Source organism: Delphinapterus leucas, unplaced genomic scaffold (genome assembly GCF_059928025.1).
Source record: "Delphinapterus leucas isolate spDelLeu-1000000601 "Yukka" unplaced genomic scaffold, BTC_Dleu_Yukka2 spDelLeu_asBTCV2_sq25, whole genome shotgun sequence".
NCBI lineage: Eukaryota > Metazoa > Chordata > Mammalia > Artiodactyla > Monodontidae > Delphinapterus > Delphinapterus leucas.
The window spans coordinates 8,729,910-8,746,831 of record NW_028322234.1 but is presented as its reverse complement, the minus strand read 5'-3'; the positions used below and the strand labels follow the sequence as shown (position 1 = coordinate 8,746,831).

General features: G+C 41.2%; 2 protein-coding genes and 1 pseudogene across 2 annotated transcripts; all 3 read right to left on the bottom strand.

The window, feature by feature from the left end:
- Positions 1–1,109: 1,109 nt before the first annotated feature.
- On the bottom strand, positions 1,110–2,270 carry LOC111166739 (olfactory receptor 7G1-like; annotated as a pseudogene).
- A 2,784-nt stretch (positions 2,271–5,054) lies between these two features.
- LOC111166571 (olfactory receptor 7G3-like) lies at positions 5,055–6,327 on the bottom strand (the record flags this gene model as incomplete). The annotated part of the gene is given in 2 exon segments (XM_022558394.3): positions 5,055–6,201; positions 6,203–6,327. Coding segments are annotated over 2 exon segments (897 nt in total), but the record flags the coding sequence as incomplete, so codon positions are not given.
- Positions 6,328–11,381: 5,054 nt separating this feature from the next.
- LOC111166570 (uncharacterized) lies at positions 11,382–16,922 on the bottom strand. Its single transcript, XM_089905347.1, has 5 exons — positions 16,537–16,922; positions 15,765–15,891; positions 14,379–14,474; positions 14,109–14,188; positions 11,382–13,635 (listed from the first exon to the last, which is right to left on the bottom strand). The coding sequence occupies exons 1-5, from the start codon at positions 16,627–16,629 to the stop codon at positions 12,193–12,195; spliced, it is 1,839 nt and encodes a 612-aa protein (XP_089761473.1). The 5' UTR covers positions 16,630–16,922; the 3' UTR covers positions 11,382–12,192.

The window sequence follows — 16,922 nt, the reverse complement described above, 5'->3', positions numbered from 1 at the left end:
TATAAGAGTTAAGAAGATATGCAAGATATGGAACACAGCAATACTAGTTAAATTTTATTGAAGCATTGTCCTGTTTTTGTCCAGTAATTACACTACATATGATAAGAGTAAGGTTCTCATAGTAAACATTTCCCCTATACCAGGAATTAGATTAAGTAGGTGGTGTATAATCCTATTCTCAGTGATAAGATTGAAGGTAATACCTTATGGATGATGCCACGGAAATATCCACTATAAATAGTCCCTCAATTAACCTCAGACCCAGGGAAGGTCAGTCAGGGTTTTTTGTTATTTGGGTTTTTTTCCTCTGGGAATCATGTCTAGATATGATACCTGCATCTGTGAAGCCATCTGGGTCCATGAGGGGAATCAGCCCTAGCATGAAGCCACTTCATGGAGGAATGAATGAATCTCTACTTTCCTGCTCCTGCGCATTTTCTACCTCTGAGATCCTTGTAATGAAGATATCTTTATTGTTTGCACATATTAGACTCAGGATTAATTTCTCTTATTAGGAAGAAAGTCTTCCTCACTGATCAATTTCAAACATCACACAATCATTTCAAACTACTGAGATAATCTAATCACAAAAAATTGTATACAAAATAAAGCGGAGTGTTCTGGTTACTAATGTTGCCCCACACATGTACAATTTACCAGTGACCAGTCTCAAGGATTCCTGATCTGGGGTATGATAGATCAACCACTACGTCCCACAGTAGGCTTAACTCTGGGGTGCAATTCACACGGTGCTACCCATAGAATCAAGCAGAATCTACTTCTGCATGACCACAGACTTCTTTAAATCATTTCCTTGACCTATCCACCTTTTCCCACTTCCCTTGTGCTCAGAACATTCCCCACAAAATTACTATACCATGAACCTCTGCCTCAGATTCAGCTTCCATAGACCTTAACTGAAGAAACTTTTCTTAGAGAATGGAAATCATGTGTCAAAAATCACAGTGCTAAAGAAAAAAAAAAAAAGAGCACTTCAGGTTTTAACTCTAAGTTAAAATGCACTTAGCCTTCATGTTATCTATTTATCAAAGAACCTACTGATGAAAGAGTCAGGCATTCTAGCTCATCAGTATTCCTTTTACTTTGATTCATTCTAGTGAACCCATCCCAAATCGGATGACACAATCAGAGAAAAGAAATACTCTACCAATAAGTTTCCTCAAAACTCCCTTCATGTCTCTGTTCCTCAGGCTGTAGATGAAGGGGGTGCATCATAGGAGTGACCACAGTGTACATCAGTGAAGCCACTGCAGTCTTCCTGGAAGAGTCAGTAACTGCCGAACTAATGCACACCCCAAAAAGCTGTCCCATAGAAAAAGGAAACAACTGAGAGGTGAGACCCACAGGTAGAAAAAGCTTTCTACTTTCTGCCTGATGATGGCATTTTCAAAATGGAGGAAACAATTTGAATATAAGAGAAAATGATTCCAGAAAGAGGAACACTAGCAAATATGCTAGCTGCAAAATATATCAGGATGTTATTGATGAGGGTATCAGAACATGCAAGTTTGATGACCTGAACAACTTCACAGAAGAGGGAGATTTCCAGGTCTGTGCAAAAGGACAGGTGCAGCACCATCAGACCATGGAGCAGGGCATCTGCAATGCTAATGAACAAGGAGAGTAGAATCAGTTGAACACAGAGGCGGGGGTTCATGCTGACTGTGTATCTTGGTGGGTGACAAATAGCCACATAACGATCGTAGGCCATAACTAAAAGGAGGAAATTTTCCCAACAAACAAAAGTCGGAACAAAGCTGATCTGGGTGAGGCAGCCTCTATAAGTGATGCTCTGATTCTGTGCTTGGATGTTCTCCAGGATCTTTGGGATCATGGTGGTGCTGAAACAGATGTCAGTAAAGGACAGACTGGAGAGAAAGAAGTACATGGGAGTGTGGAGTTGGAAGTCAGAGATGACAGCCTAGATGATGACAAGGTTTCCCGGGATGGTGATCACGTACACGGACAGGAACAGTTTGAAGAAAGTGGTCTTCAGTTCTGGATCCTCTGTCAGTCTCACGAGAAGAAATTCTGAAACATCTGTTTGGTTTCTGGGTTCCATATTGTTGATAAATCTGATGGAAAAGATGTGGTCCCTAGTCCAGCAGCAGGAGTATCACCAGAGGCAAACACCAGTTTGGGAAGGGAAGTAATGGAATGGAGGGATGCTTTCCATACGCTTGTTATTTTGTTATTTTGAAAAAAGACCTGAAGTTAATAAGGCAGTGTGTCAACATTTGTTAATTCTCGAAAGGATCTAGGAATGGTCATTTTAAAAATTACACTATGATGTTCTGATTATTTATAACATTCGGTAACTTTATTAGGAGAAACAGGTAGTCAGGCTGACGAGTCTCACTGGATTGCCACCTCCTTTCTCAGAGACCTCACAGCCTGGCAACAGAGATAACACAGAGCTGTGTTAAAAACACAGAACTGGAAGATACAGTAAAACTGCCCAAGCCTCCTCCCCGAAACCACTACAGAAATGAAGTTAAATGCCCGCCAAGTTGAAAACAATCACCATGTTTGTAAATGAGCATGTTCTTTGCCATTGTGGAGAGAGAGTAGGAGACTGACAGAATGAGAGCTCTTTGAGGATTTCAGGAAAGGTACGAGGGAACATGTCAAGATGGGAGACAGGCATGAGGCAAATGAATGCCTTGGTTCTAATCATTGTATGCATGTCCTTTCCTCACAGTTTCCCCTGGATAAACTTGTAGTAAAACACCTGCCCTGATTTCCAAACATTAACAAAGGGACATTTTGCTACCTGGATGACTTCACTGTGCAATGATGGAATCTCTCCTAGAGATGCAATGATGCATCTCTGCTAGATGTTCAGTGATGGAGACTAAAGTTCTATAAGAGGAGAGGGACTGAGTGAAGCTCCAGGCTCCTGGGCAAGAAGGCTTATCTCCAGGAGGAGGTACAGGTGTGCTGTTTCTTTACCGGGGAAATGCTGTTGACTGCGGTTTTCACAATTTGTAGTCTCTGTACCTCTGGAGGACCAATATCCAAAGCTCCTCATTAGCCAAACAATTTCATCATCATTCTGATGCCAGTGCAGTGCAAATCCTTAAAGGCCAAGAAGGTATCATGGAAAAATTCAGGGTGGTTGATTCCCTGATGCTATGAAGCCAGGTGTTCATCATTCACTGCTCCACCTCTTTCTGTTCACATGTATTTCACATACAATGCAAATGTGGACAAACCATTCTTCTCTAACTGGACTCTACTATTCTTTTTTTAGATACAACCAGTGGCATATCTATGCAATCAATGATATCAGGAAGCCTGGTTATAATTGTAGGTTATGAAGTTATTTATTTATTCATTCATTCATTCATTTCAGCCATAGAAGAAGGAATGAAATTCTGACACGTAATTACAACATGTATAAACCCTAAAAACATTATGCTCTGTGAAATAAGCCAGACAAAAAAGGACAAATATTGTATGATTTCAGTTATAAGGTACATAGAATAGGCAACTTCATAAGGGCAGAAAGTAGACTGGGGGCTACAGGGGAGAGGGTGAGAAGGATTGATTTTTGAGAGTGCCGGAATATATTAAAAGTTGTTTATTTCCGTACTGAGTAATCAAAGCACGTTGATATTGATGGAGTGAATAAGGTCACATGTGGAGATATTTCATTGGAAGTTTATTTGCCCTGCTTTTTTCTTCATTATATTGAAAGAACAATTCTGAATTTTCATTCTCGAAAATTGTTTGTGGCTTTTTTTTTTCTGTATTAACTTTTTTATTAGTGGCTTTTTTTTTTTTTTTTTTTTGCAGTACAGGGGCCTCTCACTGTTGTGGCCTCTCCCGTTGCGGAGCAACACGCTCTGGATGCGCAGGCTCAGTGGCCATGGCTCACGGGCCCAGCCGCTCCGCGGCATGTGGGATCTTCCCGGACCGGGGCACGAACTCGTGTCCCCTGCATCGGCAGGCGGACTCTCAACCACTGCGCCACCAGGGAAGCCCTAGTGGCTTATTTTTAAAGTGCTTAAATTCCTCAGTCTTTACCTTTTGGATTGTATTAGTCTCTCAGGTGCTCAACTCCTCTGAGGTCATAAAAATATCTTTGTATATTGTCTTCCAAAATATTTAATCACTTTGACTTTTGCTTAACATTGGAATGATTTTTGTTTGTTTTTGTCTAGAGAGAACGATGTTATTTATCAGTTTCAATTCCCTTTTTTTGATTTTTTTAAATTGTGGTGAAATAGATATAAAATTTATCATTTCAGCCAATTAAAGTGTTCAATTCCATGGCACTAAGAACATTCACAATGTGTGGGACCACCACCATTAACCATCTCCTGAACTTTTTCATCACCCTGAACAGAAATTCTTTACACATTCAACAATAACTCCGGGGAATGCCCTGGCAGTCCAGTGATTAGGACTCAGCGCTTTCACTGCCTTGGCCTGGGTTCAATCCCTGGTCACAGAATTAAAATCCCACAAGCCATGATGTGCACAGCCAAAAACAAACAAACAAACAAAAAACAATAACTCCACATTCCATTCTTTTCTTAGAGCTTTCAAAAGGAGCCCAACACTTTGACTTTAGCCCAATGTAGCTGATTTCAGGCTTCTGACTTCCAGGACTGCAAGAGAATACATTTGTGTTGTTTTAGGATACTAAGCTTGTGGTAATGTGTCACAATGACAATAGGAAACTAATACAGGACATATGTCCCAAATCAGGCTGATAATAAAAACAATGTCTTTTGGGTGTCTCCTTGGAAAGATTCTTTCTGCATTGCAAAGAGACCTAAGGAGAGGCAGCCAGTCTTCTGTTTCTGGTTATTGTGTCTGTAGTGTCCCTGCACAGCTATAGGCATTGATGACCATCATGGGAGCAGCCTTAAGAGGAAGGCTTAAGCAGAATGAAATGCAGCCCTGTGTTTTTGTGCCTAGACCTATCTGACCTCTAAAGTCATTGTTAGAAAAGATGATAAAGTGATCGTTTATCATTTCCCTATGAGAGTCGAGACTTTTGCCTTATTATTGCTGAAGGCACGCATGTATTCTCACTGAGAGAATCGAAGTGTCTCAAATCTTCCAAAATTGTAAATATAATTATGCCAATTTTGTAGATGAGGAAACTGAGCTTAGAGGGTTCAAGTAAACTGTCAACGGTCGCATAGCTACTGTTTAGCAGAGGTAGGATTCAAATCCAGGTGGTCTGATTCCAAAATTCTCACCCCCCAGAAATATAAAAATAAAATAAAAAAGAAACACCAAAAAATTTTCTTTAATTAAAAACAAATTCTCACCCTTAACCATCTGATGTCTGGTCTTAAGTATTTCAAGAAGGTGGTCAGACTTGCTGGACCTCTCCTTAATTTATTTCTCTGTGTTATATTCCAGCAGTGTAAGCCTAAAGCAAGTGGAAATCAATGGAAAGATGATATTCTAGAGATGAGTTTCCTCAAAGCCCCCATCATAGCCTTGCTCCTCAGACTACAGATAAAGGGGTTCATCATAGGGGTGACCACAGTGTACATCACTGATACTACTGCATTCTTCTTGGAGGAGTGAATGGCTGCAGAACTAAAGTACACCCCAAAACCTGTCCCGTAAAACAAGGAAACAACTATTATGTGTGACCCACAGATGGAAAATGCCTTATCCTTTCCACCAGCTGACGGGATTTTCCGGACAGAGGAGACAATTCGAGTATAAGAGAAAATTATCCCAGAGAGAGGAATAACGCCCAACAGGCTGGTCACTAAATACACGAGGACATTATTGATGAGGACATCAGAACAGGCGAGATTGAGAATATGAGCTAGTTCACAGAAAAAGAAGGGAATTTTTAGTTCTGTGCAAAAGGACAGCCGCAGTGCCATCAAAGTGTGGAGCAGGGCATCCACAACACTAACAAAGTAGATCAGAACCAGCAGCCTGCAGAGCTTGGGGTTCATGATGACACTGTACCTCAGTGGGTGACAGATGGCCACAAATCGATCATAGGCCATCATGACCAGAATTCCAGTTTTCAGTCCAGCAAAAGTCAAGACAAAGCAGATTTGGGTGAGGAATCCTGTGTAACTGGCAGATTTGCTCTGTGTCTGGATGTTCACTAGCATCTTTGGGATTGTGGTGGTGGTGAAACAGATGTCAATGAAAGACAGATTAGAGAGGAAGAAGTACATGGGAGTGTGCAGGTGGGATGATGAGCAAGTTACCAAGCACAGTGACCACGTATATGGACAGGAAGAGGCAGAATAGGAGGGGCTGCAGTTCTGGATCCCCTGACAGTCCCAGGAGGAGGAATTCTGCAGCATCAGAGAGGTTTCAGGGTTTCACGTTGTCAATGGGTCTGTTAGAAAGATGGTGACAAGAAAACAAAACTTCAGAGAAACTTCCTTAATCTTGTCCATATTTTGAAACCAATCAGTTACAGGTCTTTTCTCCTGCTTCCTTGTCTCCCCTCTTCTTTCCTCTCCTTTTCTTGCTTTACATTCCCATAAAGCTTCGCCCCACACCACCCCCTGTCCCAAGCTTTTTTTTTTTTTTTTTTTTTGCAGTACGCGGGCCTCTCACTCCTGCGGCCTCTCCCGTTGCGGAGCACAGGCTCCGGACGCGCAGGCCCAGCAGCCATGGTTCACGGGCCCAGCCGCTCCGCGGCACGTGGGATCCTCCCGGACCGGGGCACGAACCCGTATCCCCTGCCTCGGCAGGCGGACTCCCAACCACTGCGCCACCAGGGAAGCCCTGTCCCAAGCTTTTATAGTCCATCTATTCTTTGTCAAGTAGGGTTATGTACTCACAGGAAAATAGTCATGGAATGTTGTCTTCTCCCTTAAGATGTCTCCAAGCAAATAACTCCAGAATAAAATTATTAAGACTGTATTCTAGAATACAGTTTGGGAAAATGCAGTCTGTGGACAAAATTCTGCCTGCTGCTTATTTCAGTAAATAAAGGTTTACTGAAACACAGCCATTCGTTTATTTATGGTCCATGGCAGCTTCCCCGCTACAACGTCTGAGTTGCGAATACTTGTGACAGAGACTGTATAGCCCACACAACCTAAAACATTTACTATTTAGCTCTTTACTGAAAAAAATGTGCCTACTTCTAGTCTAGAATCTTGATTAAATTTAGGTTCAATTTTTGACATCCTTAAATATATTCATGAGGAAGAACATATTGCCTATTTGTCTTCTTGTAATAATTATTGCCTGGATCTATTAATTCACCAGGAGTTACAAAATGCTGACATTTTAATTCTTTTTTCAGTTATTGGCTGAAATACTTCCATAAAGATGAAGTTTCCCGAATTAAATAGGTGGATTTCTGGGAGTTCCCTGGTCGTCTAGTGGCTAAGACTCCACTCTCCCAACACAGGATGCCCGGGTTCAATCCCTGGTCAGGAAACTAGATCCCACATGCCGCAGCTAAAGATCCCGCACTGACAATGAAGATCCCTCGTGCTGTATCTAAGACCTGGCGTAGCCAAATAACTAAATAAATATTTTGTAAAAAATAGATTTATTTCTTATAAGAAATTGAGTTCTTATAAGAAAGAATACTTCTTGATTCCTGTGTTCATCACTTTTTAAAATAATTGGTTTTCAGCATTATCCAACGATAAATGTTGTCATCATGAACTCCTGGATTTTAAATGCATTTGATATATTTCAATACACTGCAGTTATTATTTATATTAATTCTCAAATTGTCTTTTGGCCAGTGAAAGTCTCCTCAGCTTGCCTCTGCAGTCCTTCTGAAATGAACTCAGCAGCCTCATATCTCCCTCAACTTTGACATGAAAGCTGTTCTTTGCCCATCATCTTGCAATAGATACATATATCAAATCATTATATTGTACACCTAAAACTAATGCAATGTTCTATGTCAATTATATCTCAATTTTTAAAAAAAGAAAGAAAATGTCAAGAGTAAGCTACTGGGACTTCCCTGGTGGTGCAGTGGTTAAGAATCCGCCTTCCAATGCAGGGGACAGGGGTTCGAGCCCTGGTCCGGGAAGATTCCACATGCCGCGGGAGCAACTAAGCCCGTGCACCACAACTAGTGAGCCCGCACGCCGCAGCTACTGAAGTCCGCGTGCCTAGAAGCCGTGCTCTGCAGCAAGAGAAGCCACCACAATGAGAAGCCTGCGCAGTGCAACAAAGAGTAGCCCCCGCGTGCCACAACTAGAGAAAGCCCACGCGCAGCAAAAAAGACCCAACGCAGCCAAAAGAAAAAGAAATACTTGACCTACACCTACATTTCATACAACTTATAGTTGAAAAGGCAGGTTCACATGCCCATGTGCTCCAACACACATGTAAGTTTTCCTGTGACTGCACTGAGACCCTGCTTACTCTGTAAGCTCATGGCTCTGGACTTCTGTCCTGGTGGTTTTCTTCTGAGCACCTAGCATGCTCTGTAATGATGTCTGCCTTCGTCACAATCTTTTAAAGGTGGCTGAAGCTAATATGGCAAAAGCTTGGCATTAATTCTGGAAGGTGGTTGCATGGCTGTTTATTTTACTGCTTGCTGTGCAGTTCTCATGGTTTAAAATATTTTGTAATGTTTTGTTTGGAGGTTTTCAAAGAAAGACTAAACAGTAGACTCAACGTCCTCTCCCACAGTCCTCAGAAGCAAGAGATAAGGACAAGGCTTGATTGAGTTCTCTAAAGATGAAATCTGGAATGAGGACTGGGAAAATTGAGAAGCCAAACTCACGTCACTCCAGCCCCACTCACTACCAAATAAATGAGGGAAACCAGAGAATTGTAAAAACATCTGCCAGATTTCTGAAGAGGCTAATTCATACTCATCTGGGGAAGGAGTCCCTTGGATTTAGAAGACAGAATAGGAGCCAGAAATGATGAAAGCTGATTGCAAATAGGATGAATGTGGAAAAGTAAATACACCAAGAACGTCAAAAACCTGTCATCTCACTTGTAATTCCACTGAACTTTCTTACCTCTTGGATGTCCTCCAGATAGGCTGGTTAAAAAAAAATAAACTGTTCAATTTCTCACTGCATTTATTGGGCACTTCAGATTACCTTGGAGCCATCAATGTACTCATTCACCTTTCCTCTGGATATTGAAGGATGGGGATGGAAAATCTGTCCCCAGGAAGGGCAGATGGACCAAGTAAGGCAACTGCATGCTGGGCAAGAGGGATCATCTCAGGAGACTCCAGTATGCTCTTTCCTGACCTGAGTAGGGCTATTGAGCAGAGTGGTCACAGATAGACTATATGCAATCTCTATGGCCCTGGGGGCTCAGTTTCCAAAGCTCCTCATTAGCCAAATGTGTACTGTCATTACTTCCCCCAGGCAGCTTATAGCCTTAAGGAACACAGATGCTAGAAGGGAGAGCTCCTGCATTGCTGACTTCGGGACCCTGAGAGGACAGACAGGTATATGTCATTTTCTTCCCACGTTTCCTCTCACATCCAGGGTATCGCATTATTGGATTCTCAGGTCTAACCTTAAGGGACCTGATGGCCTCCTCCTAAGACCAACTCCCAGCCTTCTCTGAGCCAGAGATTATCACTAAAGGACTAGGGAAGAGTGGTTTAAGTCCCCATAGGGACAGAGACTCAGGGATGCAGGGAATGTATCATGGGATCATTGTCACACAGTAACTTAAGAAAATTTTCTCCTTTCTTAATTAAAGTCCCTACATGAATGAAGTTAGTAGGAAAGAGGTAGCAAGGAAACCAATTTACTAGTTACCTGGGCAGGCTTTTTGAGGTTGCCTGAAAAACAGACATAAACCAACAATCTTAAAGAAAGCACAAAAAAGCACTAATCATAAAGGAAGTGACTGATAAACTGATTGCATTAATACTGAGAAACCCTGAGGGATATACAGCAACTCCCAATTATTGCAACTTTTCTCTAAGTGTAAAAGTAGTTCAATATAAAATTTTAAAAATCAAAATATGGCACTCCATACTCATCAAAATGGCCAAACTGAAAAGACAATGTGGAATATTGGCAAGAGACTGGGAATGTAAATTGGTGCAACTACTTTGGAAAATTGTTGGGTAGTTTTGAATAAATACGCACTCCTAAACACACACCCAACAAAATTATGTACAACTGTGAATCAAAAAACATGCACAATAATGTCTGTGGCAGAGCCATTTGTAAAATATCCCAGCTATAAACAGATAAAATGTTCAAAACAGGTGAATGATAAAGTGTGCATATTCATTCTATAGAAAACTATGCAACAATGAAAATAAACTCCTGCTAAATGCAACAGCAAAAATCAATCTCGAAAATGTAATGCTGAGCAGAAGAAGCCAGGCACAAATGATAACATACAGTATCAGGCACAGAGTGCACATAACCTTAAATACACTAAAAAATCACTGAATTTTACACTTCGAATGGGTGAACTTTTGTGGTATGTGAATTATATCTCAATAAAGTTGTTTTTAAAATACATGACTCCAGGGAATTCCCTGGCAGTCCAGTGGTTAGGACTCAGCACTCACTGCCAGGGCCCAGGTTCGATCCCTGGTCGGGGAACTAAGATTCTGCAAGCCTCGCAGTGTGGCCAAAAAAAAAGACACAAATGAACTTATTTAGGTAACATAAACGGACTCACAGACATAGAAAACAAACTCATGGTTACCAAAGGGAAAAGGGGTGAGGAAGGGATAAATTAGGAGTTTGGGATTAGCAGATACAAACTACTATATATAAAATAGATAAACAACAAAGTCCCACATCCTACTGTATAGCACAGGGAACTATATTCAATATCCTATAATAAACCATAATGGAAAAGAATATGAAAAAGAATATGTGTATATATCTATAACTGAATCACTTTACTGTACACCAGAAACAAACACAACGTTGTAAATCAACTATAGTTTGACTTAAAAAATTAAAAAGACATGATTCCACAGAGTACCTACATTCTGGTGGTAGGAATCAAGAGTGATTAGTAATGGAAAGAGCATTAAAGAATGATTCTCAGGTGCCTATAATATTCTATATCTTTTTTTTTTTTTTGCTGTACGCAGACCTCTCACTATCATGGCCTCTCCCCTTGCGGAGCACAGGCTCCGGACGTGCAGGCTCAGCGGCCATGGCTCACAGGCCCAGCCGCTCTGCGGCATGTGGGATCTTCCTGGACCGGGGCACGAACCCGTGTCCCCTGTATCAGCAGGCGGACTCTCAACCACTGCGCCACCAGGGAAGCCCTAATATTCTATATCTTAACCAGAGTGTACAGTAGTTAATATAGAAGTGTTCTACCTTGTAAAAATTCATGCAATTGTACATTCTTCTACATGTTAAATGTAAACAAAATGTGTTGGAAAAAGTTCAGAATTCCAAGGAGAATTTCACCATCTGCAATCTTCATGGGAAGGTTCATTACAGACTTTGTGCAGGCAATGGTAGGTTAGGACACATGAAATATAGAGGTACACAGATGATTTGTAAGCACAACTTAAGAGCTTTATCCAATAGGTAAACTTCTATTAAACAAACATCCCTGTACCAAATAATTTTTCACTTTTGTTACCATATATAAAACTTTATTTTTAAAAACTGACCATCTGTGGACTCTTGATTAGTGACTAGTCAATTAGGAGTGAAAAAAGAAAAACAAAAAACCTCCCTACCACCACCACACACACAAAACAAAGGAACAAACACATGGAAAACATGTTGGCTTAAAACATTAGGTGTTTATTTTTCTCAAGTAACAAGTCTTTTTTTTTTTGGCGGTATTTGGGCCTCTCACTGTTGTGGCCTCTCCCGTTGCGGAGCACAGGCTCCGGACGCGCAGGCTCAGTGGCCATGGCTCACGGGCCCAGCTGCTCTGCGGCATGTGGGATCTTCCCGGACTGGGGCACGAACCTGTGACCCCTGCCTCGGCAGGCGGACTCTCAACCACTGCGCCACCAGGGAAGCCCAAGTAACAAGTCTTGAAGATATTAAAACATTTTCCCTTCAGCGTTATCACATATCTTCTAAGGGATAATGAATGAATAAAGGATTTCTCACAGTCATTGCATAACTTAGGTTTCTTCCATATATGCATTACTTAGAGGCTTTCTCACATTCTTCACAACCAGTTCTTTTCGCTTAGCATTTGGTTGTATGCCTTAAAGATTGAGAGTTCACTGAAAGCTACTTTACATGGATGTCATTAAAAGGGGATTTATTGAGCATGAGTTCTCTCATGACGCTGAAGGGGTAAGGATTTACTGAAACCTTGCCCACAGACATTGCATTTATAGGGTTTTTCTTTAGTATGTATTCTTTTGTGCACATTGAGATTACACTTTACACTAAAGGATTTTCCACAATGATTACACTCGTAGGGTTTCTCTCCAGTGTGAGTTCTCATGTGTACTGTAAGGGACACATGCCTGCTAAAAGCTTTTCCACACTCACTGCACTTAAAAGGTTTCTTGTCCCTGGTATGGATTTTCATATGCCTCCTGTAAGATAAGAGTCCACGGAAGGTTTTCCCACATTCCTTACATTCATGTTTCATTTTCATGTGAATTTTCTTGTGCAAAATGAGGAAAGATTTCACTCTGAAGTCTTTTCCACACTGATTACATGTAAAGGGTTTTTCTCCAGTGTGAATTCTCACATGTTCTTTAAGACATGAACGATCCCTGAAAGCCTTCCCACAGTCATTGCACTTACAGGGTTTCTCTCCAGTATGAATTTTCTTGTGCGTGATAAGGTTGGAGCTCAGCCTAAAAGCCTTCCCACATTGATCACACTTGAAAGGTTTCTCTCCAGTATGTATCCGCAGGTGTACCTTAAGAGATGACTTACTACTCAGGGCTTTACCACAATGGCTACATTCAATGGATTTCTCTCCAGTGTGGATTCTCTCATGTCTTTTAAAATATGGGAGAATACTGAAAGTCTTCCCACAGTCATTGCACGTATAGGGTTTCTCTCCAGTATGTGTTATCTGGTGTATGGCAAGCCTATAGCTTCTACTGAAGGTTTTGGTGCATTGATCACATTTGTAGGGTTTTTCTCCTGAATGAGTCCCTGAGTGTTGTCTGAGAAGTGAGCTATCTCGGAAGGTTTTTCCACAGTCACGGCACTCATAGGGCTTCTCCCCGGTATGAATTCTCTTGTGACGCGTAAGGTAAGAGCTTGAGCTGTAGGCTTTCCCACACTGATCACACTTAAACGGTTTTTCTCCAGTGTGGATTCTCATGTGCAACTTAATGGATGAATGGCTCTGTAATACCTTACCACACTGATTACACGCAAAAGGTTTCTCTCTAGAGTGAGTTTTTTCATCCTTCTTAAGGTGTGAGATTGAATTTACGACTTTCCCCAAGTCACTGCGTTCATGGGATGTCTCTTCTGTATGTTGTCTCTTGTGCCCAGCTAAGTTAGAACTCCTGAGGAAGGCATTCTCGTCCTTTTTACATTCATAAGATTTTTCCCGAGGAAGAATTCCCTCAGATGGCTTAAGACGTGAAGAATCTCTAAGGGCTTTTGCAGAGTCAAGGTATCGATGGGGTTTCTTGCTAGGGTAAATTTTATTCTGAGTAATGTTAAATTTCACACTCAAGGCTTCAACAATTTCACTGCATTGAATGGGACTGCCTCCAAGAGTTTGTTCCTATTGATTAAAATATGAGTTACAATCACAGGATTTATCATGTTCATGACTGAGAATCTCCCCCGACATAAATTCTGATACATCTCATGAGCACTTTATTAGCATGAGAGTTTCACATTTTCTTAGTGCATATGCAGTTTCTGACTGAGTTTATCAGCTTGAATAAGCTGATTGCTCTACCAAATGGCTTCCCTGGAGTCTCTTCAACAGATTTAAGATAAAATTGCCTTAGAGTGGGTATCTTAAACATTTAACAACTAATTCCATTATGCAATTATTTACCTTGGGGATTCTCTGTAACCATTTTTGGAACTAAGTTATGAGTTTCCTTCAAATGAATACTTAGAGAATCTTCTGCTTTCTGTTGGTGAAATGAGTGTGATATCACTCATATTACCCTCTAGTCCTTTTCTATCTTAGAGAATTCTGGACTTCTAATGTGAGGACAAGAAATTATCCCATGTGACTCTTACCTTCTTGCCATTGAGCGTATATTTCTCCAAAATACCTTGTTTTTGCTGTTGTTGTTTGGTTTTAAGGAGAATCAGCTCATCTGAACAAAGTGGGAAAAAGTTTTGGAAAAGACATGGTGACAATATGCTGACAAAAAGCAGGTAATGCCCCAACCCAATCTGAAACAAATGGGAAACATAACCTCAAGTTCCTAGAGTATAAAATGGTAGGATGTTTAGCACAGGGAACAGATCTTGTAGGTAAGACATTCATATATGCCTGGTGCGCACCCGAACAGGTGTCTTGGTGAATTCTTCTCTCTGCTATCTCCATTTCATCTTCCTGCTCCATCTGGGTGATGAGAGGAGGCTTGCTGAGTTGATGTCCTATTATGGGGAAAGATACATATGAGAGGACCATGCAGTATACAACAAAAACTACCATCAAACTGTGACAACAACTTGTTCTTTGAGGTTCTGAAGATAGGCAGTTGTGACTTTATAAGCAGCAAAATGACAAAATTCTAACAGAGAAAGCAAAAGTAAAGCATTTCAGAGATCAACTTTCCATAAATGAAAAATTGTCTTTCCAAGAGAAATTACTGAACCTTGGTAAGAGAACAGGATCTGTGACATTTTAATTTAAGAATATTCCCAACCCGGGCTTCCCTGGTGGCGCAGTGGTTGAGAGTCCGCCTGCCAATGCAGGGGACACGGGTTCGTGCCCCGGTCCGGGAAGATCCCACATGCCGCGGAGCGGCTGGGCCCGTGAGCCATGGCCGCCAAGCCTGCGCGTCTGGAGCCTGCGCGTCCAGAGCCTGTGCTCCGCAACGGGAGGCCACAACAGTGAGAGGCCCGCGTACCGCAAAAAAAAAAAAAAAAAGACAGGAAATAAGTGTTGGTAAGAATGTGGAGAATTTGGAACTTGCATACATTGCTGAAGGGAATGTAAAATGATACAGCCAGTTTGGAAAACAGTTTGGCAGTTCCTCAAAATGTTAAGTATAAAGTTACCAAATGACCCAGCAATTTTACTCTTAGGCGTATACCCAAGATAAGGGACAACGTATGTCCACACAAAAACTTGTATGTGAGTGTTTGTAGCAGCATTATTCATAACAGCAAGTGTCAAAAGCCAAATGTCCATCAACTGATGAATGGATAAACAAAATGTTGTATATCTATGCAAGAGAATATTATTCAGCAATGAATAGGATATAAGTACTGACATATGCTACAACAAGGATGAACCTTGAAAACATTATGCTAAGTGAAAAAATAAGTCACAAAAGACCACATTTGGTATGATTCCATTAATATGAAATGCTGAATAGGGAAACCTGTAGAAAAGGAAAGTAGATTAGTTGTTGCCAGGGGCTGCAGGCAGGGAGGAATGAAACACCCTGTAGGTGGAGCAACAAAAATGTTATGGAATTAGACAGTGGTGACGATTGCACAGCTATATGAATATACTAGAAAAAAAACCCATTGTTTTGTACACTTCAAATGAGTAAATTATGGTATGTGAATTATGTCTCAATATGGCAATTTTTCTTAAAAGTAAAAGCCTACAAAAAAAACTCCTATAGTCTGTATCACAAGTTGATTGGGTCTTACTCACCCAAGAAATCCATGCTCAAATTCAGTAAATAAATCAAGGGATTCTGTTAGTCTTACCCAGTGAAACCAAGTTTCTATAGTTCTCTAGCATCACATCTCTGTACAGTTTTCTCTGAGATGAATTCAGCAATGCCCACTCCTCCTGGGTGAAGTCCATGGCCACATCCTCAAAGGTTACTGAGTTCTAAAATGACAACACATTCTGTCTCAACCAGCCACCAACCCCACCAATGTTCCTGGGGAGAGGATCATGCACAATAGCACTGGAAATGAAAGACCTGTTTCACAGTAAATTCAAGATTCTGATGAGGGCTCTTCATTTAACCCAGGATTCAGTTCTCAGAATCTTTCCTTCTCTGTTCATGCTCACGCCTTAAGGAATTTCAACCAGCCTCAAGAATTTAAGGCCTCTCTAACACATGATGAAATGTATCTCTCCACTCCTAGTCTGAAAGCTTTCATAATCATACTCTCTTCTATCTGCAGGGTTAATCAGAGACCTGAACACGTTGCAAGAATGAGAGAAATACTTCCTAAATGAAAAAATTATTTCCCACAGAGTGGCCATACATTTTTGAGGCTCAGACAGTTTTATATCCTTCTTTTACATTTTACTTCTTTTACTAAGAGCACTAAGCAGGAGAGATGCCTGAAAAAAACCTGTAAGTAGTAAGGTAGTAGAAGAATTTTTTTTTGGAAGCCCCTTAACCACCATCAGAAGTTTCAAAATGCAGGATGGGTTATGAGGTTCCAGAGTACTGGAAGGAGATGCATTCACCCCAGGGGACAGGAATGTATTTTAGGAGAAAGAAAAAAAATTATGACTCACTTGTAACCCAGAGTGGAAGTTTTCCATGTCTGTGATCCTCTCATGGGCACAGGAAGGGTCTAGGACAGGCAGAGCTAGAGGAGAGGGTGACATGAGTTTCTAGGCACATACATAGTCTCAACTTTCCTAGCAAGGGAAGTTGAAAGTCAGAAAGGTTGAGTTGTTACCTTTCCCAGCTTTATAAAACAAATGGATGGGATAAGGAGGTGCCACCCCGAAATTTTCTTCCCTCTCCCCACCATGCACATATGCCCTTCCTCTAAAATCCCAAAGGGCACTGAATCCGACATGAGCAAATTCTGGGGCACCAAGTGTTCATAGAGCTCCATACCCACCTCCTTTCATTTCAGCCCCTTCTTCCCAGTCCCCTGTGGCTACTCAACTCC

Bases quoted from the DNA above. Each gene is read 5' to 3' on its own strand.
- LOC111166570 (XM_089905347.1), bottom strand. From the start codon at position 16,629: ATGTCACCCTCTCCTCTAGCTCTGCCTGTCCTAGACCCTTCCTGTGCC. The intron at 15,892-16,536 runs GTGAGTCATAAT...TTGTCATTTTAG, and splicing joins ACTTCCACTCTGGGTTACAA to AACTCAGTAACCTTTGAGGA. The intron at 14,475-15,764 runs GTAAGACTAACA...TCCCCATAATAG, and splicing joins TAGAAACTTGGTTTCACTGG to GACATCAACTCAGCAAGCCT.